The sequence below is a fragment of the Odontesthes bonariensis genome, chromosome 15, assembly GCF_027942865.1.
Source record: "Odontesthes bonariensis isolate fOdoBon6 chromosome 15, fOdoBon6.hap1, whole genome shotgun sequence".
Classification (NCBI taxonomy): domain Eukaryota; kingdom Metazoa; phylum Chordata; class Actinopteri; order Atheriniformes; family Atherinopsidae; genus Odontesthes; species Odontesthes bonariensis.
Genome location: NC_134520.1, coordinates 24,499,270 through 24,521,176, shown reverse-complemented (window position 1 = coordinate 24,521,176; position 21,907 = coordinate 24,499,270). Strand labels below are relative to the sequence as shown.

Sequence of the window (21,907 nt, the reverse complement as noted above, 5' to 3'; positions counted from 1 at the left end):
AATTGTAGGGACTTAAAAAACAATGAATAATTTCCATTTGCATCAGAGAATGTTAACTCAAACAATTTTTCTGTGTATACATGAAACCAAGAGACTGTTCAAGATAGATGTATATAAAAAAAATCTATTTTAACTGATAAAATACAAGTTATCTTTACCCAGAAGGTGGTCCAACCTACAGTTGTGATCGTTTTGTGTCAATGCCCCTTTTTGACTGAAACGCGGAACAAAAAAAACATGCAGGTTTACATATTCATGTAAAGAGAACAAATGAACACTTCAGGAAGAAGCCAGCTAGTAATCTTACTCTCATGAACCATCATCTCTACTGTGGCTTGAACATGAAGAAAGTTACAGCTAGAAGCAAAACAAATGATTTACTAATGGCTGTAAACAATCGTGTTACTATAGATCCCTTTATAAACTTGGTTTAAACATTTCTGTAGCACCTCTAATCTTCAGATGTCGCCTGGATTTGCAACACAAGTGGCACGCAAAAATAAAGAAGCAAAATCATTTTTAAATCTGATGAAAAACAAATGAAAGAAGTGTCATCAGTGTCAGTTAGACACTGCAGATTGATTTTTCCTGCCCCACCACCCTTAATTTGATTAGGCGGGTATAGAAAATGGATGGATGGTTTTTCCTGCAAGTATGTGAGGGAGGGTATGGATTCATACAACACTTTCACCTTTTTAAAGCAAGGTTGTGCTTCAGTGGACTCAGCTCATACAAATATATCATCCCAGCATAATAAAAACATCAAAGTATTTTTTAAAACATGATAAATCTTTAATATACACATAAAGCTACACAAACGTGTACATTCCCCTTTAACTCCAGCAGTTTTCCTTGTATTGCACTTCAACAATATAGTGTGCTTTCACTGGTACAGTTAGAACAAGACACACTGAGGCAGACAGGAGACAGTTTTACAGTGGGCACGCTCAAAAGGAAAACACAAAAAGTCCTTTATTTTCATTGTTTATACTGACATTAAATAGCCGATAAACATCGCTTCAAAAAGTGCACCAAATGCCCAAAAAAAAAAGTGGAAATCGGCCACAAAAAATATATACTTTCGGTGTGTTTAAGTAGGGATTTGTGAGCTTTAAAGCAAACAACTTTTGAAAAAGATCCTCCGCAATATTAAATGTAGTTCAGCTCGCTTTTCATGACAAACAACACACACCAACACTGTTACCGGCACGCGCATCGGTTATTTATGTAGCTGCCATAAAGAGGTCTGCAATGTTTTGTTATGTAAATTAAGAAACTAAAGAAAGAAATTGAAAGTGTGACTTTCAGCTCAGGAATCACATTTTTAGTTTAAAAAAAATATCTAACAGCTTAGATTACTGATTCAAAACTGTAACACATCCAACACTCATTTCTGTGCAATCCTCATTAATCGCTGATATGCGGTTTGTTGAAGCTGCAACATACACAATAAGAGTAAGATCAAGTTATCGAGTTTGTTTTGATAATAAAATCTTACAGAGATAAAAGGAAACAGAAAAAAATATCACAACTTTACAATCAAAATGTCTAACATTAGAAACGTTCTGTCTGTAAGTAAAAGCCACTCTGATTATATAAAAATGAATTTGTGCCTTCTGTAACTTATGCCCTTGATTGGTAACTGAAACACTTCTTCAGACTGAACAGTTATTAATAATTGTAATAGAAAGTGCTATAAATTAGGCAATGCTACTCTGGAAGACAACTCTAAAAGCACACATTTCAGGTGTACAATAAGCATAACATCTGGTTCACTACATACTGAAGCAATGAGATCACGTCTGATCGTCAACTTGTTGGAGGCTTTTCCTCGAGTCGAGCAACTTATTGGTCAGCTTTCATAGTTTTAATTAAATAATTCAAAATAAAGACTCTAAAGAGTTTTCATGTAAAAAAGTATTAACGAGTGTCAGTCTTTTGGATAAACGCAGGTTTCTCAAAAGAAGGCGAGAAATACACAATTCTGAGTAGTGAGGCTTAGTAGCTCTTCCGGTCATGCTCCCAAATGAACACACGTACACAGACGCATACGTGATGTTCACACCTTGAGAGGACTCAATGGTCGGCAGCCGAAGCACGTGGAATAAAATCTTCACAGTCAAAGGTCCGATGCTTAGCGTTGTGTGGTGTTTTGTGGAAGTATAATCAGTGTGCAAGCGATGCCTGCAAAGGATTCTGGGAAGTGCAAATCCCTTTCCCACTCATCCGTCCCTGTGTTGTACACCTGAACGATGCTGGTGACATTATTCAGGTGCCAGTTGTAACCTCCTACGATGTAGATTTTCCCGTCCAGCAGGCAGCAGCCCGCCTCGGACTGCCCTGCTCTCATAGGACTGACGGTGGTCCACTGGTCGTTCTCTGGACTGTAATACTCGACTGCCAGCACGTCAAAACAACGGTCCACATGGTCCATACGACCACCCAGCGCATAAACACGATCACGGGTATTGATCATGGCATGAAGCACCCTGGGTTCATTCATGGGGGCTTTGAAGTCCCACTGGTCTGATACCGGGTCGTAGCAGTGGAGCGTTTTCTTGTCGTCGACTGAGACACCGTAACCCCCTGAGATGTACAGCTTGTCTCCACAGTGAGTGCCAGCATGTCCCCAAATCCTGCGTTTCAATTGTTCTACCGAAGACCACTCATTCTTCTTTGGGCAGTAGCACTCGACAGAAGACAGACTGCCAGATCGATTTCGGCCGCCCGTGGCGTAAAGCTGTCCCTGAAGCACGTTGAGCTGAAACTGGATTCGGGCCTCGTGCATGGACTGAATGCGCAGCCACTGGTTCAGATGTGGATCGTAGCGGAAACAGCTGTCAACCGCCCCCTCCCCACTGCGGTACTGCAAGTGCTGTCCACCGACAACATACACAAAGTTATCGAGTACGGCGACACAAGCGTGGCTGCACCCCATCTCCATCTCAGTCAGCTCTTTGAACTGGCGGGAGGCAGCGTCAGGGAGATAAAATACCTTTGAGCTCACTGTGCGGTCATTGTCAGTGTACGGAGTCCCGCCAAAGGTGATGAGTGACAGAACGTCAGAGCGAATGAGAGTCCGCGCGGACTGCATTTCATGCTGTCGGAAGGGAAGGATCTGGTAATTGAAGGCCTCAAGGAGATACTGGCGGCACAGCACGTCCTCCACCATGATGTCCACCGTCTGAACACTGTCCACCAACTCTGAGGAGCGCATGAGCGGGAAGCGCACATGGCAGAGGACACTGCTGGCTTGAGCCCGGCGGGACTCATCATATTGGAGCCACCTGATGGCGGCGTGGAAGAGGTCGATCTCATTACAGTTCTTCAGTTTGTTGCTCTGAAGGAAGAAGATGAGGCGCTCCATGGGAATGTGCAGAAAGTCCTCCTCCCCTGCAATCTGGAGGAAGTGACGAAAGGTGAAGGCATCCACTGACTCTTTAAGGGAAGACAAGCTGAAAGTGGTCGCCATCTGCCCGATGTGAAGGCAGGTCTCCACGCTCATCGCCGACTTAAGGAACTCCTCACAGAGCTCAATGACAGGAACCATCTGGAGAAACACAGCAGCCCCGAGGACATCTTGAATACAGTCCAGGTCTAAAGTGACTTCTGAACTGTAGGCAAAGTCGATGATGTGTTTCAGCCCTCGGGCAGACAAACCCTTCAGCTCAATGCTATCTTGGTTCGACTCCCTCATGCCTCCAGTAAACATAGCTCTGAAACACAAAAGCATGCAAGTTAACTTCAAGTTATTTGAAAATTACACCTCTTACGAAGTAAATGCATGGACTTAGAAATGGCACATTTCATGACTAAACCAGAGCAATACTAGAAGGACGAAAAGCTGTCTTATTCCTAGATTGTTGCAAATGTTAGGTGCAGTGTCGAGGACAAAATAACAACAAAAATAGGCAAATTTGGCTGTATTTTTATGTCATCTTTTCATTCAGCTACCTAATTTGTGTTTACCACAGTGTACAATTAAAAGTGTATTACAAAACAGTGAAAACATGCTTTGTAACTGTATTATTTATTCACTCCATTGCCCTGGATAAGAGCATTAGCTAAGTGTTTCCAATTAAAAATGCATGTAAACTCCAGACTGACCTGAAATAATCACTACAGGCGGCCAGCACTGCTTTATGGACCTGAAAGCGCTCCTCATTGACGGCCAGCACAACGTCAAGCAGTTGACCCTGAGCCCGCAAAACCGACAAGCCCTGGAGGAGCGTGGCACTGTGGCTCGGGGCTGAGAAAGTACAGCGCAGGGTGCTGTTCTTGTTAGCCATACTGGAAAGAGAAAAAGGCCTCGTCCCAATCAGTGACTGTAGACATACTTCCACTTTTTCAATTAAAATGTACAAATATTCTTCTGCTGAACTTAAGATATTGTTCAGTTAAATCTAGAAGCCAGTACCTGCTGATGAATTGTGCTCTATAGGCAACTAATGTGGAGATATGTCGTTTTCTGGTGAAACGCTGATGGAAATTTAATTTAATTTATCACTCAGCCAGGGAGAAATGCATTATGTAGTGTACAGGGCCTTGGCATTACTGGGAATGTGTCTGTACACTCAACAGGGACACAATCACTGTAAAAATTGAGGCTATAAAACTCCTTTGACATTTCACTGATGCACACAAAAAACATCACATCTGTTGTCTGTAAGAACAAAATCTGAGCATAAACACCACTTAGTGGTACACAAAAAAAATTTACGTCTTCACATTGTGGGTTAAAACTTAAAAAGCATTACCGACGTCTCAAGTAGAAACAGACTTTATAGCCTGAAGAGCAAATGACACCAGATGAGTGGAACAACTGGACGGTAACCTCTTTTATATCAGCGTCACCTCCACTGACCTGTTTTCGTCAACCAAACCCCCAAAATTAAATCACATCCATTTTCAAAACTGGCAGATTGCAAATTTCCTAAATGCGCCACGTGTTTGAATCACGTTTAATACCAAGCAGAAAAAAAAGGCCTGAATTATCAACTCGAAACATTCTCAAAACTGAAGCCAAAAAGTATCTTTGTGTAGATCTGTGCTTTCTGTAAATGAATAAAGAAATACCAAATTAAATCTATACATTCTTTTGTTTGTTAACCACATCATGTCATTTCACTTCAGGCTGTTTTCTTGATTATGTCCAAGAGATTGGTCTGAATTTTTATTTTCGCTGCAAATAAAACCAACTCAAAACCGCGTAACAACTAAAGGGAAGCGATCTAAAAATGTTTAATGTCTTCATGTATTTTTAAGGGGAAAGACTAAATGTTTATCTTCCTACAGTTTGTCTAATGAACAGTTACGTATAATCAGCACACTATGAGATATGTGTGGCTTTGTTTTCATATCTAAACAAGACATTTAAAAAAAATTGTGATATGATGAAATAAATGTTAGCGAATGGAAAGAAGAATGAAATACTGAGTATTTCACTCAGTTATCTCCACTTTAGTTGCAATTATATTCGACCCGATTAATCATTTTATTGCTATCTATACTTTGACATTATGAAGGGTGGTTTGTTTAGATCCCATTTGTATAAAATTGTATTAAGGGTAACACAGATTCCTTTTTTATGTCGATTTGTGCCGCATTGAAAAAAAAAAAGAGACAAAAACACTGTTAGTATTTTGACTATGCCAAGCTAAAACTAATTGATCCAATGTTTAGTTTTCTGCTCTGGAAATGTATCTTTTATTAGTTTACATTTCATTTGCATAGCTAAGATGTAAAAAAAAAACAAAAAAAATGTCAATATAAAGAAATATCCAAATATAAATTATCAGGAACTTTTATGTTGATACTAATCAAGTTTTGATTTAAAAAATCTTCTTCACTTGTTGTGTCTCGTCCTAAAATTGATTAAAAGTAAAAGTGACTTAAAGTTATACTAGAATAAGTCTCAGAAAGTCAACCTTACTCATGTGGTTTTGAACTGATGATGGTAGAAGAGTTAAGAGATAACAAGAAGTAAACAAATTAGGCACATTAGGAAGCATTTAGGCTTATTGTCACTTTGCTGTCAGCTTGTTTAAAATGCATTCAGGCAGTTTATTATAGTGGTAATTAGTAACACTAATATGTCTCAATGCTGCCAACAACGTGTTAAAAGAGTAGACCTGGATATAATAATTTTAAGCGCCGCAAGCTGTGCTTCATGACTGCACTGACAGGCAGCGGCCGTCCCGGTGCCTGGAGGCCTGAACAATGCCTCGGTGTTTCCTGAATAGAAGTAACGGCGCCGGGAGCAACCACAGCGTACTCGGTCCTAGTCCAGAGCCCGTGGAGACTACCAACACTGAGACACCGTGGAAACAGTGAAAGACCGTAGACGCACAACGACGTCAGCCCCGGCTCACTCACCTGCTCTGAGAATTTTTCGAGGCAAAATCGCCACCATCCGACTCCGCCATCTTCTAGCACAAACCGACACACATAGGGCATTTTCAGGAATGTTAACAGGGGATCACCGGCACGACTGGTACGTTCATGGCGTTTTTTAAATGTCTTGAAACCGTCTGTTGTTGTGGCATGGATGGAGAACAGCTGTTTGTCTGAGATCCTCCAGTGAACACGGCGGTGACCTCTCCGCCTACCGGCTGTTTGCTGCGAGACCTTCCTCTGTACTACCGCTATCTGACCACTGGGGGGCGTCAGAGTCACGTCCACACACGTGCAGAGGTCCTCAGTGAGAAGTTATCATCACACCTTTTAATCATAAGTAGCAACACAAGAGTAAAAGTAAAAATATGATAAATGAAAGTGTAAGAACAACTCTGTTGTAGCTTGATAGGGTATCATTAAATTATGCTATTTCATAGTTTACTGAGTTTTTTTTAATTACTAACCTGCGACCGAACATTTTAAGGTAACTGTTGTAAGTGTGGGAGAGTGAAAAGAAAAGGGAGGAGAACCTCATAGGTCCAAAGAAAAAATTAGGAGAATTGTGAAAAATATAGCTTATTAACAGAATGCGAAGGGATGCTGAGTAGCTCAACTTGCCCAGTGTGTACCCCATTTACAGAGGCCCTTAATGCATGTCATCCCATGTTTTGCTTCCCCCAAACCATCACAAAGACAGGCAACTTTGGCCCAGGAAACATATATCAGTTTGAAAATAGTACAAAGACAAATACTGAAACGGATATTGCATTACAACAAAAGCAAGAAAAATTTAAGAAGATCATATAGCCTACTATGTGTGGAGTAGTCATGCCTATTGTACCTACCTTGTAACCTCACATTGTCACATGTGTAACAAGAGTTAATTTGGCTTGTGTATAATTCCATAAAATTGTTGTTTTAATTGTTTTTATGACATTTATAAGACTAGTCAGGTGGAACTTTTGTTTTCTTTTTCGGTTTCTGTACATTCTTTTATGGGGGAGCAACATCTGTGACAAAAGACACGGTCCGCCTAAACTCTTCCTCTTTTTTCTGATGTTCGGTGAGGAAAGGTGAGCTCCCATTTTGTCATTTATAATTGGCATTTTATTTTGTCATATGTTCCATGTTTTACTTATTTGTGCTGATGTTTGCGTCATTGTAATCGCAGCTCTTTTTTCTGATGTTCGGTGAGGAAAGGTTGAGGAAAATAAAGACCTTCGAAAGAGCAGCGGTGTGGTCTCCATTCGTTCTAACCTTAACACAACGCAGAGGTTTCATACCGGTTACACATGCACTGCCCTCCTGTCTGTGGTAAAGACAGATATTTTGACTTTGATGCAGTGAGAGGTAAACACTACAAGTGCATGTGATACAACAGAATGACATCCTTGCTGAGTCTAGTCTCCTGAGATATCGAAATAGGAACCAGCTAAAAGGCATTTACTCTGTAAAGAAACTAAACTGCATTGTGGTGGAGAGAGCTAGGCCTTCACTTCTTTCAAATCAACAGGACACATTTTAGTGTGAACAAGGTGGGCCAAAATTTGGCAGAAGTTTCTTTGGTAATGAGTAATCTAGTTTCTCGCTTTGCACAAGCAAGTTTTTTAAGGTCAATGGATGTTTTTTGTTTTTTTTTGTTTTTGACCACTTCCTGTGATTTGATTACTTCACACCAGGCTCCTCTTTGTCTTTCTCAATCGTCATCCTGATTATTTTTTCAAATGTTTGTATTATTTTACACTGACCTACATTGGGCCATACTCGTACCCATAAAGTGAAGTTTTTATTTTCACATTGCTGTTAAAGCAGAAAAATTACACAATAACAATATTCTTCGTGTTTCCCTGTCTTGAACTGGAGATTATGATTTAATTATAGGTTATTTCAATTCACTGAGTTGCATTTAGATGCTGCCTGCAATTGACTCTGTGACTTTGTAATACTTACAGTAATTGAACCAAACTGTTAGCTCAGACCTGCATAAATAATTAGTGATGCAAATAGAAATCATAAAAAAACAACTTCTTCTTAACTTAAAACAGAATACATCAGCATGTATCATCTTGAACTAGCAAAAAGTTTCCCATGTTAAGAATTTAGTCAATTTAGCCAACAAAATCATTTACATTTCCAAAAACATTTAAAGCAGATGGTAGCTACACTTTTCACGTCCATGTAACTGGTAAATTAGATGTAAAAATACATGATTAGTACAAATAAAATACTGGTTGAATAAAAAAATATTGTTTCGCAGATATTGTTCAAATTAGAAAAACTATAAGAACAAGACATTTCTGCGTGTTTGCACAGTTATGTGCTGTGAGGCAGTAAAAACGTTGGTCTGGTCAAGATGCGATCATCTTCTCATCAAACACTAAACCATTCCTGTATATCAGAATGGCGAGCTCAGTGTCCACCTGCTCAAGGTCTGTCATCTCTTCTTTTTCCAGTACTTGGTCTGAGTCTGGACTCACGCATTCATCACTGGATTCTTCTGAGTCACTCCTCTCATTCTCCATGTCCGTTTCAGTCCGACTGTCCCTTTCCCCTTTGAGGACGGTGGCCTCTTCCGAATCAGACTTCCTCTCTGGCAGGAGCAGATGCAGCGTGATTTCATGCACTTCCTCTTTCCTCTCCCACATCTCCTGTTGTCAGTTACATTATCAAAGAACAGAGTCAGGGTTCTAATTTACGGAGAAAAAAACAGCAATGTACTGTGAAATTCTTGACATGTAGTTAAATGGTAATGATGGGTTTGAGACAGGGGAGAAATAGCAGTTGTTTGTAGTAAACTCATGCTAAAGCTAATTCAGAGATTTGCCTGGAAACATGCCAAACGTGTGGCAAAATAATAACAAAAAACAGAGAATGATGTTGTACCGAATTATGTCGATAGAGTATTTTTTCTGTTCATTGTTTGGTCAGAAGTCCCAATCTTGTGACGCAGTAGAATAGGTATTTAAAACGTACCTGCCTGTAAAGCTTTAATGTCATAAACAGGTCCTCTAAAATCCATTCGCCTTTTACAGGCCATCTAGCCACATGTCTGATAATTACCCTGCTAACTATTTTCCCCTTCCTAACAAACTTTTCATTCCTGGATGCCAGAATCTGCAGAACAGCTTGGGCTATCTGCTTAAACTGCAGAGGAAGATGAGGAAGAAATTAATGAATTTCATAGAGTGCTGCTGAAATGGAGCACTTCAAATGCTTGAGGTCTACGCACCTACTTTACATAACCATCACGCTTGACAGTTGTTAGCTGACAGTACGCACAAATACTTACAGGAGTTACACAATGTGATGGGAAAATGTATACATTCATTGCTTTAGCTCAATAGATAGGGACATTTATAGATGTATTATTATTATTATGTATTAATATTATCCTGTTATTGGATCAGCTTGTTTTGTCAGTGATTATCTCAGCTCAACGAAGAACACTGTGTGAGCAAAACGTCGGCACTATTGTGTTATCTTACCCAGCTCATATGTGTTAAGACTACCTGCAGCCCTTTGGCTCACACTCTGCAGACTGACATGCTTTCTGCATGACTGATGGGCCTTTTGTGCAATAAATAAATACACGAAAGACAAATGATTTGTTCTTCTCCTATTAAGTCTCACTTAAGAACATTTCCAATTCAACACTGTGGATTCATTTTCAACTATGGTTTATTGCTGCTCACTGCACTGATTTTGTGATAAGTTACAGTCACAGAGAGCTGAGGAACACCATCAACACCCTCCTGTGCAGTGACGTGGTAGTGCAGTTTTCTCTGGCGACATGGATGGATAAACCGCCGCTACTACAACAGACTCTTTCTCCCCGCTATAGTCCACAGACAGGCACCGACTTCCGGCACAGGAGTGTAAACTGCGAGCTTGTTTGGTTCTGATAAACGCTCAGTTGTTAATTTAAGATGATTTGAGACTCATCCAATCAACATCCTCAGCAGACACAACTACAGCATCTCAGGGATTGCTGCTCATTCTATTTTTCAAAACCTGTAGAAGTGTTAATTTATTGACTCTTTTGCTCAATCGCTGTAACAGCACATGAGATAGATGGCTGTCTCTCTTTAACAAAACATACACATGAACAACTGGACATATTTATTGTACATTCAGTTTACTGTGTCTTCAGGTTCAATCATAGTCCTGCTATAGAGTCAAATGAAAGGTTTGGGGCTCTTTCATATTGTCTTTTTGTTTTATCTCATATCACCTGATTGGTTTGGGACTCTCCTTCAATTCAACTGCTTTCCACGGGAGAAAACAGTTTAAGACATCCAGTCATACCTAATGCTTTTTTTTATTAATTTTCCATTTTTGAGTAACACTGTAACACCTCCACTTGCCAAACACACGTATTCAAATCAACATCCTACTGAAAATACAGTCCTGTCAAAAAGAAAGTGCACTCCCTTTCAATTCTATGGTTTTACGTGTCAGGACATAATCTAAAAAACAAACAAAAAAACTCACCAGTCCATACCAGGTCTTAAAATGAACCTAAGATAAAAACCAATACACAATACCAAGGAGGAAAGACATCAGCAATGATCTTAGAGATGCAATTGCTGCTGCATGTCATTCTGGGAAAGGTTACAAGGCCATTTCCAGACCATTTAGAGGCAATCTACAGTGAAAGAAGTATATTCACAAGTGGAAAAAAGAAAGGTGTCAGTCTTCACAAGAGCGGACATCCCAGCAAATTCAATCCCAAGCTTAAGTTCACCTCAGACAGTGCTCTGAGTAACTGCAAAAAACCCAAAGAGCTACACCTCAGAGTCAATGGGCCTCATTAAGCAAGTTAAATGTTAAAGTTCAGGACAATTAGAAAAGGACTGAATATGTATGGCTTGTTTGGAGGGGTTCCAGGCAAAAGCTTCTTCACTCTAAAAAGAACATGGCAACACCACTTAGATGTTACATCTGAACAAACCACAAGACTTCTGAAAGAATGTCCTTAAGACAGACGGCACCAAAGTGGAGATGTTTGGTCATAATGCACACCAGCATGTTTGAAGAAAACCAAACACAGCATATCAGCACAAACACCTCACACCAACTGTCAAGTGCGGGGGTGGAGGGCTGATGATTTGGGCTTGTTTTGTTGCTGCAGGATCTGGACAATTTGCAGTCAGAGTCTGCCATGAACTCCTCTGCAAACCAAAGTATTCTAGAGGCAAATGTGACGACATCTGTCTGACAGCTAAAGCTAGACTGAAAGTGGGTCTTGCAACAGGGAAACAATCCTGAAACAACAGCAAATGTACAACATATTAAATTGTTATGATCCAGTCAAAGTCCAGACCTCAATCTGATTGAAATGCTGTGATGGGACCTGAGGAGAGCCGTTTGTAAATGAAAGTCTGCAAAACCCAAGGAACTGAAGTTACGTTGTGAAGGTCAGTGGGCCAAAATTCCTCCTCAACAATGTAAGAGACTGATAAGATCATACGGTTATAGTAATATTTATTGTTGCTAAAGGTGATTCTACAAGTGACTGAATCATGGGATGGACTTAGTTTTTCACACATTGCTTCTGCATTTTCGCTTAGTTTTTGTTTAGTAAATAATGACACAGTGTGATATATCATAATTTAATGAAGTCAAGATTAAAATGTTTGGATGAAGTAATAGTATGCTCAAAAAACAAGACTGGAGCAACCCCTCTGCAAACCTTAGGATGCATTACACCCACGCCCTGCAGAGGTGGTGTCAATTATGGTAAAGAGACCCATGCAACTGCTGATCCCTGCACTGCTTCTGCAAAGCTGAAGGGTATGCAGGGTCCCATAGCAAAAAAACATTTCAAATCATTGAAGTCATTTACAAAAGTATTGAGTCATTGCAATACTTTGTAGCACCTTTGGCAGAAAAAAACAGCTTAGAATGGTTTATCTAATTCTTCCTGGCAGATCCTTAAGATTTTTCAAACTGAATAAAAAGTGTCTGTGAGCTGCCATTTTAATTTTTTTCCCTCAAACTCCATCTAGAACATCATCGACTTACTACGTCATTTAAGATGGGGTTTTAGATCAGCCACAGAAGTTAAGTCAGAGACTTGTCCTGAAGCAAGTCTGGTGTTCTCTTGGAAGTTTCTAATCACTGTGAGGTTAACCAGGACTAGCTCCACTATGCAGCAGATTTTTGTCAAGGATCCCTCTGTATTTGGACTCAACCTAGCTACTGAGAATAGTTTTCAGAGCATGATCTATCTACATATCAGTGGTTATCTACATAACCACTAAGGCCTGATTGATGAAGATTGCTGCCCTTTTGGCAAGTTAATCTCTGAGAACTTCAGATTTTTTGTTGCAGTGAGTTTTTTTTTTTAAATGTCTTATAAGACCTGCAGAGATCAGATGAAACTTTTTCATGATCTAGTTTCGTCCTGACATGCAAAGTAAACTGTGGAACTTGCTTTACATGATATTTAGAATCATGACAAAAAAAAAATCTATATATGTTATTGTACAGGGAACTTTTTGTAGTGTATATATGGAGACACATTCAATTGCTGGAGTTTCAGAAAAAGATGAAAACAAAGCAAAACAAAAAAAGCTTGAAAAAAAATGTAGTCTTTTACCTCACTGTCTGGTTTCGAGGTGTTGAAATCTGGAATCACAGGTGTTGGCACAGGAGGGAGGATCTTTGTTTTTATTCTAAAATCAGGACAGAGAGAAAAAATATTCACAAAAGACCTACTTGTGCAACTTGGGTTTGTCTTCGACTACACTGACAAGAAACACACACTCTGTAACAATCGTATAAATTATTCAGTTGCTTTAGCACAATAGAAAGGATGCGTGTAGTGTAGTGAAATTCAGTATATTATTATTATGTGAACACAATTTATGGATAAAGTGAACATTTTTAAACCAAAACTGAGTTGTCAGAATGCGATACATGTGCATACAGTAGATTGTTGGTTTATTAATGAGACCCTCCAAAAATTTTGAATCATAAAAGAGGCATCACTCACCTTTTCATGATAAAGGTGAACATTATTGAGAGTAAGAAGAAGATAAACAGCAACCCTAAACTCAGCCACACTGATTTTAGAAGAAAAAGTAAGAAATAGAAAAATAGAGTAATAAGAAAAATTAGGTTTTAAAAAATTAAACAAGAAAACTGCTTAAGTGACTTGTATTCATTTGAACAAATCAACAATTTCAACATGAAAACTGATTCTGTCGGTCTGATACCATTTGGAGGCTTCTCTCGCAACGTGTTGACGATTTCTGAGGCTAAAGGTCCTTTCCCCACTCGTGTCACTCCAGCTAGCCTGATGTTGTATATGGATGCCGGAGTCAAATTTTCCAGATGGTGATGTGTCGCTGATGTTGATATGTTGAAGCACTCTGATCAAAGGACAGTAACAAACATGTTACTACAAAATATTGTGAAATGAGATTTTCTAAAAGAAAAGATTTGCACATGAGTAAGAACAGTGACTTTCATACCTTCTGACTCGTTTTGTGAGCTTATTTTCACCTTGCACAGGTTGTAGTGTGTGAGGAAGCCTTGCTGGTGCTCATATGGAATTGCTTTCCAGAAAAGGTCAACAGAAGTCTGCGTTTCATCAGAAACTTTGAAGTCCTGAGGTTTTATGTTTGGCACTGAATTGGATGAGAAAAACCTCTCAATATATGTACATATAAATCATATCCATCAACAGTATGCACAGACAAATACTTTGATGCACTCCTCAGCATCATTACAGCTCCCCCTCTCTTCTTATGTGTGCAGATGGTCAGCAATGAGAGTGAGGTTCTGTGGTTACGGGGATGCTCTGTGCCTCTGTCACTCCATAACTTTTTTAGCTGGTCTCGCCTTTTCTTCTTTGGCTTTAAGATAGCAATGGTCAAGAAGGGCACCCTAGTTCACAGAAATACTGCCAAGAATGTCAGGACTAAGGCCTTTTGAAGCAAAATATGCAAGCCAGTGTCAGAAAACTGGGTTTTTGGTGAATTTCTTTTGTCTTTCTGAAAGTCCACGGAGAAAGCTGAAATCTGCCATTTCAAAAGTGACTCCTGTTATTTCTCAAGAGATTGTACAATTTTCAAATGGAAGAATGGCAGAAACTAAAAGCAGTCAGGTGCAAGAAGCTTCTAGATGGCTACAAGAAACATTTAGTTGCTGTCATGTGTGATGGGAAAATTCTTAAGTGGTAGTCTTTTATTAAGTAAGTACTAGTGGTATTAGTTGTCCCATTTTATCCAAAGTCTGTTGTTTTCCATCTGAACTATTCAACTTGTGACCCTTCTGTATGGTCAGTGAGGGAAAACAGATGTTTACTCTATTGGGGGAATGTTCATGGTCGACACCTTTTGGGGAGATTAGTTCAGGGGGTCGTAAAGAGGCTACCTCATAAACTGTGTCATTTCAGATGTACAAGAGAGCACAGAGGAGGGGGATTATTGTTTATTGTTCTTTGTTCCCAACCTGAGGGGGAGAGATGACCCCACTATATAAGGAAGGGCTGTGACTGCATTCTGGGCTCTCTGTCCTACACAGGAGACTGTTCAAACGCTGTGTGCCTTTGAATAAAACTTACAGAAAGACAAAATCTAGATTTTCTCTTGTTATTGAGTAACTTCTTATCCACCTTGATTAAAAAAATCCACTACACATGGATGCCAAAGATTCTGCAAACAGATTTTATCCAGTAATTGTATTTGGGCAATACTTTGTGTTTGCATCATTCAGAATCAGAACGACATACGATAATGTTCAGGTGACAAATTTCTGTAGCGACCAGAGTGATTGTGATTCTTGTTCAGCAGGTGCAAATAGGGATTTAGGCTCAGAAAAACACTTCAATGCGCATTCATTCATTTTGGGGTACAGTGAAAACAAGTATGTACACAGGATTGTTAATTCAAGTTGAAAGGTTGAGTCTACAGGGACCCTGGACATCTAACTGTAGAGACGACTCATTTGAAGACACTTACCCCCCTCCTTCCTATAAAAGAGGCACATTTTAACAGTCTGTGGTTTCCTATTGTGACATCTGTGCTCAAAGTAAAGGTAGCGGATGTAGTCCTTCATGTCTGTAACAGAAACAGAAAGTGTGTTTTGGCCCCTTGTGTGACATATTTTATTATCTTCATATTACGGTGGCATGAATATAAAATATCCGTGTAATTACTTTGTGTCTGCAAATCATCTGTTAAATTTGGTGCAAACACTTGAAAAGGATTAGTTTTGTGTAATAAAAGAAGTGTAAAAGAACATAAGATTCAGCTTACACTTTTTTTGGGGTGTCCTTTCCCTTTTCTTGTTCTTTGCTGTTAAAATAATCACATTTTCTGGTTTTAAATCTGCATCTTGAAGCTCGTACAACTCAAGGCAAGTTCCCTTCTTTAATCTTTTCGTTTCCAGTAATGTTTTGTCGCAAACTGTCAGAGAAAACAGAAAAAACAGCATTTATGGTTTATTTAAAGGAATATGAAGAATCTATCACACTCAAACACTCACATACACACACACTTGGACATACTTTTTAAATCAGCAGCAGTTGCGGCTGGTACTTGTATGATGACTGGTGGAGACTGTCCTGCTGCATTTCTGGCAACGACGGTGATGTTGACAGCCGAGTGTGACACATTAATGGTGTAATTAGTTGTGTTGGTGACATGTCTATGCTCCTTACAAGGACATGCATGCAAGGTTTGTGTGTCATTAATGCTGTACATCACACCTGTGACTGCTGCTGCATGTGGCATTGACTGAAATGCAAAATAGAGTTGAGTTCAGACAAACAGCCAGCTGAGGCAACAACACAAAGAATATACTTAATATTGTACACAACTATTATATGCTATGGGCTGGTCTGGTGTGAGCAGATACATGCTAAAAAGGAAGGAGGCAGGAGTAAGGGTCTGTCCATGTGCATTCATTTGCAGTTTTGAGTACTAAAACCTTCAAACGTGTTCTAGCATACTACAGCCAATCTCTGCAGGGTGAATTTCTCTGCATTTCATACCATAGTAGAATTTCTGCTGTCTGTGCCCCAGATTGGTTCGCCTGAGCTAGATTTCTCCCTCACTCACTTACCTTCCAGTTTAGCACCACCTCTCGTGTGTATTTTCCAGATATTATTGTCTTGGTTACTTCAGGTTTATGTTCAAGTCCTGCGGTAAAAACACAAAATGTTTACAGACTCTTAACTTTTTACATTCCTGCGGTTTCCAGGCGGGGTTTGTATATTCAAAAATTGCAGTTAGAGTAGCTGCCTTCCAACTGGAAGATTGCGGGTTCAATGCAGAGCATTTCATGTCGAAGTCTCCTTAGGGAAGACACTAAACCCCACATTGCCCATATGTTCATCAGTGTGTGGTTGTAGTGAAAACAGTACTGCATAATCACAAATATAGTACATAGATACAATAAAAAGTGTTGTCTATGTGTGTGAATGGGTGAAAGAGATTTGCTTGTAATGTGCTTTGTGAAACCTAGACAAGGTTTAAAAGGTGTTATATAAGTGTGGACCAATTACACTGATGGTGTGCACAGATTATATATCACAGTTCAGACAGGAATGACTGTAGTTTAGTTTTTAAATAGTTAAATATGATTTTTGTGTATGTTTGTGTGTCTTATGATAATTTACAGTAGAGCAAGAAGTTTAAAGTCCTACGTGGAACAAAAGAAAACATCCATTCATTTGTTTACATAAATGACAGGAGTTTACCTGCAGGAACAATAATAACTGGAGACCAGATGCTCCACAAGGGATTTTTGGCCTTTTTGGACTGATGTCTGATCTGAACCTGGTAAACTGAATGCCTCAGAAGATTCTCAATGATTATCTCATCTGTACCGTTGAAAAAAAAAGAAAAGAAAACCATTATTTACAAACCTAAAAGTATGCTTTACTTAAATGCCTTGCACATTTATGAATAACAAGAAAAGTTGCTTGTCAGCGTGTGTTCCAAAATGATTATATTACTGACACAAAGATTAATCCCATTTAACACCTCTGATATTACCATTCTCACAGGACAGTCATTTCTCTTAATACCTAATTAGCAGAGTAACAGAAATGCTTTCTCTGGTTATCCTGTGCTCATATTATGATGATATTTACACCGTAACTATGTGCAGTGAAGGGGGCGGAAAAAACATCCATGACACCATTTTCTGAGAGACATTGGTCTGACAATAACAAGGTGAAAAGAACCCCAAACATGTCAGCAAGACAGACAGGCTACAATCTGTTGGAAGTTATCCTAAAATAAACTCTGATATGAAAATGAATGTGGTAAATGTGTAATTTTATCAGGTTTCACTTGGTAACAGAATGTTGCAAAAATGTCAAGAGATCAAACTTTTTAATTGCGATTAATCACATTGCTCTGTATGTTATTTTTATGGAATTCTTTTCCCAAATTAAGTATTTCAAAAAAAGATTTTTTTTTATTATTGTTACTCTGCCAGCTAAGTATTTACTTTTAGGATATTGGCATAATGGGTAATATGGTTATGAGCTGTGTCACCTTTGCATCAGACTGCTACATGAACTGGGTCAGAGTGTGTTGCAACGCGGCTGTTCTAGAGTTTAAACAATGTTGTCACATGCATCTGTGAGCTTTGGGGACCCATTACTCAATTGCAGATTGAAACATTTTTGGTTGGCACTTAATAGCACTCAACTTTTGATAATGCAAATCATTGTGGGACTGTGCCTTTTTTTAAAATTTCCTTGTTTACAATATTAGGTTTTTCTAGTCGAAAAACTGACCAGGTAACAGTTATGGTTTTCATTTTGGAAATCAGGTCCATAAATGAGCGTCATAGAGGCTCTTTGAGACATCCATGAATAACTACTGGTGTAATGTTTTCTTTAGCGTGTCTCAAAAGTAGATATATTGCACAGCACAGCACATATATATATCTCTCTATATATATAGATCTATATATATATATTACCCACAGCAATCATGAAAAAAGTGATTGAAAGACTTTAATTAAAAGAATATTAGACATAAGTCTACTCACACATGGAAGCCTCATAGGTGGTATTTTTGGACATCTGAAAAAACAATTAACTTAGATAGTTAACAAGTCAGCCAACAAATAAATGTTCAGATATAAAATTTGGTGTTCAAACAGCAGTAGTTCGCACTTTTTCCCAAGATTCTGTTGGATGCTCATATCGTCGAAACCAGACATCTGCCAAAGATGGATTCTCTTCTGCAGCTGGCCACCTTAAGCTGAGGTTGTTTCTTAACCATGACAACGAAATGTTTTGGGGTGCTTTATATTTAACTGTCAAGAAAATATTTTAAATAGCTTAATATACATTCTTTATTATCGTGCAACATTTAAAAAAAAGTGAAAAGCGCAACCGTGTAACGGTATCCATTACCTGTATTCTCGAGTATACTGGTCTGCCTCGTTGATGTGCAGCTGCAGTTTCCGACGTTGGCTTCAACCCAAAAGTCCACATTATTACCGACTATCAGCCATTCCTCGGGGATCTCACAGCGTTTCTCCCTGACTTTCTCACATTTTCTCTCAATAACAGTAGAGTCACTACCAAGAAAAGTGTAGACAGATGTGAATGCAGAGATATGAGTATGAATGCAGTGAAAGTGGCAGGAAAAGAAGACAGCCACTTCCATGTTTGAAAAGTGAAGCCAGTGACAAAATGTAAGTGTAGATGTCTCATAAGAAAGCTGCATTTTGACCAATAGTATACAGTAGTTTCAGTCCCAGGAACTTTTTTTCAGAGAATCTTTCCAACTGTGATTTGTCTAATTAGTCCACATATGCATGAAAACAATAAAACAAGAGAGCAAGAAGATATATTTCACAAGTAAAGGTGCACAATATAAGTTCTTGCGCATGAGTCCAACAGGGGTTGAACTAAGAATACCAAATGTACGAGAAATCCTGCCACATTTGTACGAGTTTTGTACAACTAATTTTTAACTTAGGTTGTCATCTTCATAAACAACATGTGCACTCTATATCGTTTACCGGTGAACTATTTCATAATATCTGTACGGAGGTAGTATGTCCGAAGACAAGATAACGTTTAAGAAAAGTGCAAAAAACATTTATATTCCAACACACAATGATTGTGTTTTCGGTGATATATAAAACACACCTCACACTCCTGAACACCTTCAGCTAAGGTCATTTTTTTGACCCAGCAACTGACAGTATAGAGTTAAAAAAAAGGAAAAACCACAGTAAAAAGGAGGAAGTACGCTTCGGCTGCACTCAAAAAATCTATCAATGTGGCACTTTCCAACAAGGCGATGCTCAGGTGTGAGCCTTTTAATTTGTACATTACAGTATTGCTTCCTTGCTGAACTGGTCATGGAAGGCCAAGTATTACTGTGTTTAATGGAAATGATAATACCTTCCCTTCCCTCTTCTTCCTCTTCTCTTCTGATTCTCTCTTTTCTTTCTTGTGGGGAATCTACAAGCTTGGGATGTACCGATGGTTTATCTCCAACAAGCTTTCCATTCACTTTCTGCTATACTTCTCATTACTACTCTGGGGTAAAATACATGTATATCCACCACACTTTGTTTAGTTTTGGTTCTTGGTCTCTTGTAAAAGTTACTGCAGACAATTCAGCTTAACTGCCATAAAATGATCAGATCATCATACATCATATTGAGGAATAAATAATAGCACAAGTGCCATAATTACTACATTGTTCAGTATAAAGCTATTCAACCTCCTTGTGGTCCTATTTGGGACTCATAAGAGCTGTGTACTCTAAACCAATTCTTATCTCCTCTCTTATTTCTGTTTTTTCTTATTTCTTATTTCTCCTCTCTTATCATTTCAACAAATGATATTGTTTTTACAAAAGTGAAGGCAGCACAGATGTGATGATCTATCATCCATTTTTATAGTGTTTAGAGTACTGATGGGAGTTTATTTTCAAAGTGTCTTATGTTTTTTTGTTTTTTTTACAGGAAATGAATAACTATTTTCCAATTACGAAGTGAAGGTATTCACCGAATAACTGAAACATTACTCACTTAAAGTAAAGATCAAACGTCACATCACTCTCATTCGTGTCAAAGCCCCATTCACAAATGTAAACAGACTCCTGAACATTTTGTCTGAAACACTGAGGACTGGAAGGAGCCTCACAGGTTGACCCTTAGGGGAAAAAAAATACACATTTAGAAATTTATTTCATGATTGATTTTTCTCAGTTTCAAATACTTGCGAAAATTGACTCTTTGATTAACTGAAACACCATTTGTTTGAACAAATGTTGTGCACCCAGAAGTGTCCCCCCCAACCCCAATTGTCAACCTACATCTAAATTGAACCCATCTTTAATTTTTTTTCTTCTGTGTTAGTTCAACTTGAAGCACTTTGTAATACACTATAACTTTCTGGCATTCTGATGTGATTGGAGCAATCCTGACCTCTTAATACAGGGTTTACTGTTTGTAAAACATTGACTTGCCATCAAGTTGAACATTAGCGTAACTGTAAATTGTGGTGCTTCACTAAAGCTGCACAGACAGCACATTGAGGATGTCACCTGCAAGTGGAAACCACTAAATGCTGATAAGCTAACCAAGGTTTTGCGGCTCACATTCTCCTTGAATTTAATAGTCACTTTCATACATGGGATTAGTATCCTGCACTAACGTTTAATATGATGACACTTTTAATATGATTAACTTAAACCAAAAGGTCCTTTTAAGAGAAGAAAACCTTTAAGAAATACTCCAAATTAAATGGTTTTCGCGCTTTTTTACCTTTGCTGATAGTTGTGAGGAACATAAACATAAAAAATCCATGTGGTGCGCTCGAGCACCTAAGAGTTTCCTTCAAGTTTAGTAGAAAATGGAGAAAAACAATCATTATTCAGTGTAGGTGAGTCGATGTAGTCAGCCTGTCTTCGTGTAACTCAATTGTACTTCTCAGAAATGTCACTGGAGTTTCAATTGTCTCTGCTTATGTGAGCTGAACCAAAACCAGAAGTGGCAGGGGTGGGGGAGGTTGTCTTCGTCACACCGGGTGTCAGACACAACAGAAATTCTATGTGCAACTCTTTGAAGTAGTTTGTTGAGTTTTTTTGTGCTCATTTCACCACAGTCATTTTTATTCTTCATGCTCCCTATCAAGAAACTTTGGAGGAAACTCTGGAAACTACAGCAAATGAATACAGACACCTACAAGTAGCGTAATGTGTCAACAGAGAGCCTTTCTCACACATTATGAGTTTGTAAGAGGAGGGGAAAAGTACTGACTTTTCTTAAATGTACTTAGTTAGTAAAAACCACATAAATCAACCACATCAAACAGATTTTGTATTATTCTCCTTGATGTTTGACTTTCTATATAAATCAGTGATTTTATAAGTAAATCTGTATCTAATTATTTTCATACTAAATCGTATCCTAGTGACTCTACACTCTACAGCTACAAGATACTTTAGAAAATGTCATATATTTCCAACAAAATAAAATGCAATATAAATCTATTCTGATTTTTTTTTTCTCT

At 38.6% G+C, this 21,907-nt stretch overlaps 2 protein-coding genes across 3 annotated transcripts; both read right to left on the bottom strand.

The window, feature by feature from the left end:
• Window positions 1-768: 768 nt before the first annotated feature.
• Window positions 769-6,623, bottom strand: klhl26 (kelch-like family member 26). Of its 2 annotated transcripts, XM_075485627.1 has the most exons (3): window positions 6,376-6,623; window positions 4,108-4,290; window positions 769-3,716 (listed from the first exon to the last, which is right to left on the bottom strand). In XM_075485627.1, exons 1-3 carry the CDS (start codon window positions 6,423-6,425, stop codon window positions 2,135-2,137), a joined length of 1,815 nt encoding a protein of 604 aa, XP_075341742.1. In that variant the 5' UTR covers window positions 6,426-6,623; the 3' UTR covers window positions 769-2,134. The 2 variants fall into 2 exon arrangements, with proteins under 2 accessions (XP_075341742.1, XP_075341743.1); XM_075485628.1 differs by lacking the exon at window positions 4,108-4,290.
• A 1,546-nt stretch (window positions 6,624-8,169) lies between these two features.
• Window positions 8,170-21,329, bottom strand: il12rb1 (interleukin 12 receptor subunit beta 1). The gene is made up of 15 exons (XM_075485626.1): window positions 21,160-21,329; window positions 20,422-20,545; window positions 18,785-18,951; window positions 18,542-18,684; window positions 18,415-18,448; window positions 17,108-17,230; window positions 16,471-16,547; window positions 15,914-16,142; window positions 15,663-15,812; window positions 15,366-15,464; window positions 13,875-14,030; window positions 13,617-13,772; window positions 13,394-13,463; window positions 12,998-13,073; window positions 8,170-9,044 (listed from the first exon to the last, which is right to left on the bottom strand). The coding sequence occupies exons 1-15, from the start codon at window positions 21,263-21,265 to the stop codon at window positions 8,745-8,747; spliced, it is 2,010 nt and encodes a 669-aa protein (XP_075341741.1). The 5' UTR covers window positions 21,266-21,329; the 3' UTR covers window positions 8,170-8,744.
• Between the last annotated feature and the right edge of the window lie 578 nt (window positions 21,330-21,907).

Coding starts and splice junctions, on each gene's coding strand:
- klhl26 (XM_075485627.1), bottom strand. CDS start 6,425: ATGGCGGAGTCGGATGGTGGCGATTTTGCCTCGAAAAATTCTCAGAGC. Junction 4,291..6,375: donor TCGAAAAATTCTCAGAGCAG/GTGAGTGAGCCG, acceptor TTCTCTTTCCAG/TATGGCTAACAAGAACAGCA. Junction 3,717..4,107: donor GCCTGTAGTGATTATTTCAG/GTCAGTCTGGAG, acceptor TTTGTGTTTCAG/AGCTATGTTTACTGGAGGCA.
- il12rb1 (XM_075485626.1), bottom strand. CDS start 21,265: ATGATTGTTTTTCTCCATTTTCTACTAAACTTGAAGGAAACTCTTAGG. Junction 14,031..15,365: donor CTTTTATAGGAAGGAGGGGG/GTAAGTGTCTTC, acceptor CATCCAATTCAG/TGCCAAACATAAAACCTCAG. Junction 13,074..13,393: donor TTCACCTTTATCATGAAAAG/GTGAGTGATGCC, acceptor TCCTGATTTTAG/AATAAAAACAAAGATCCTCC.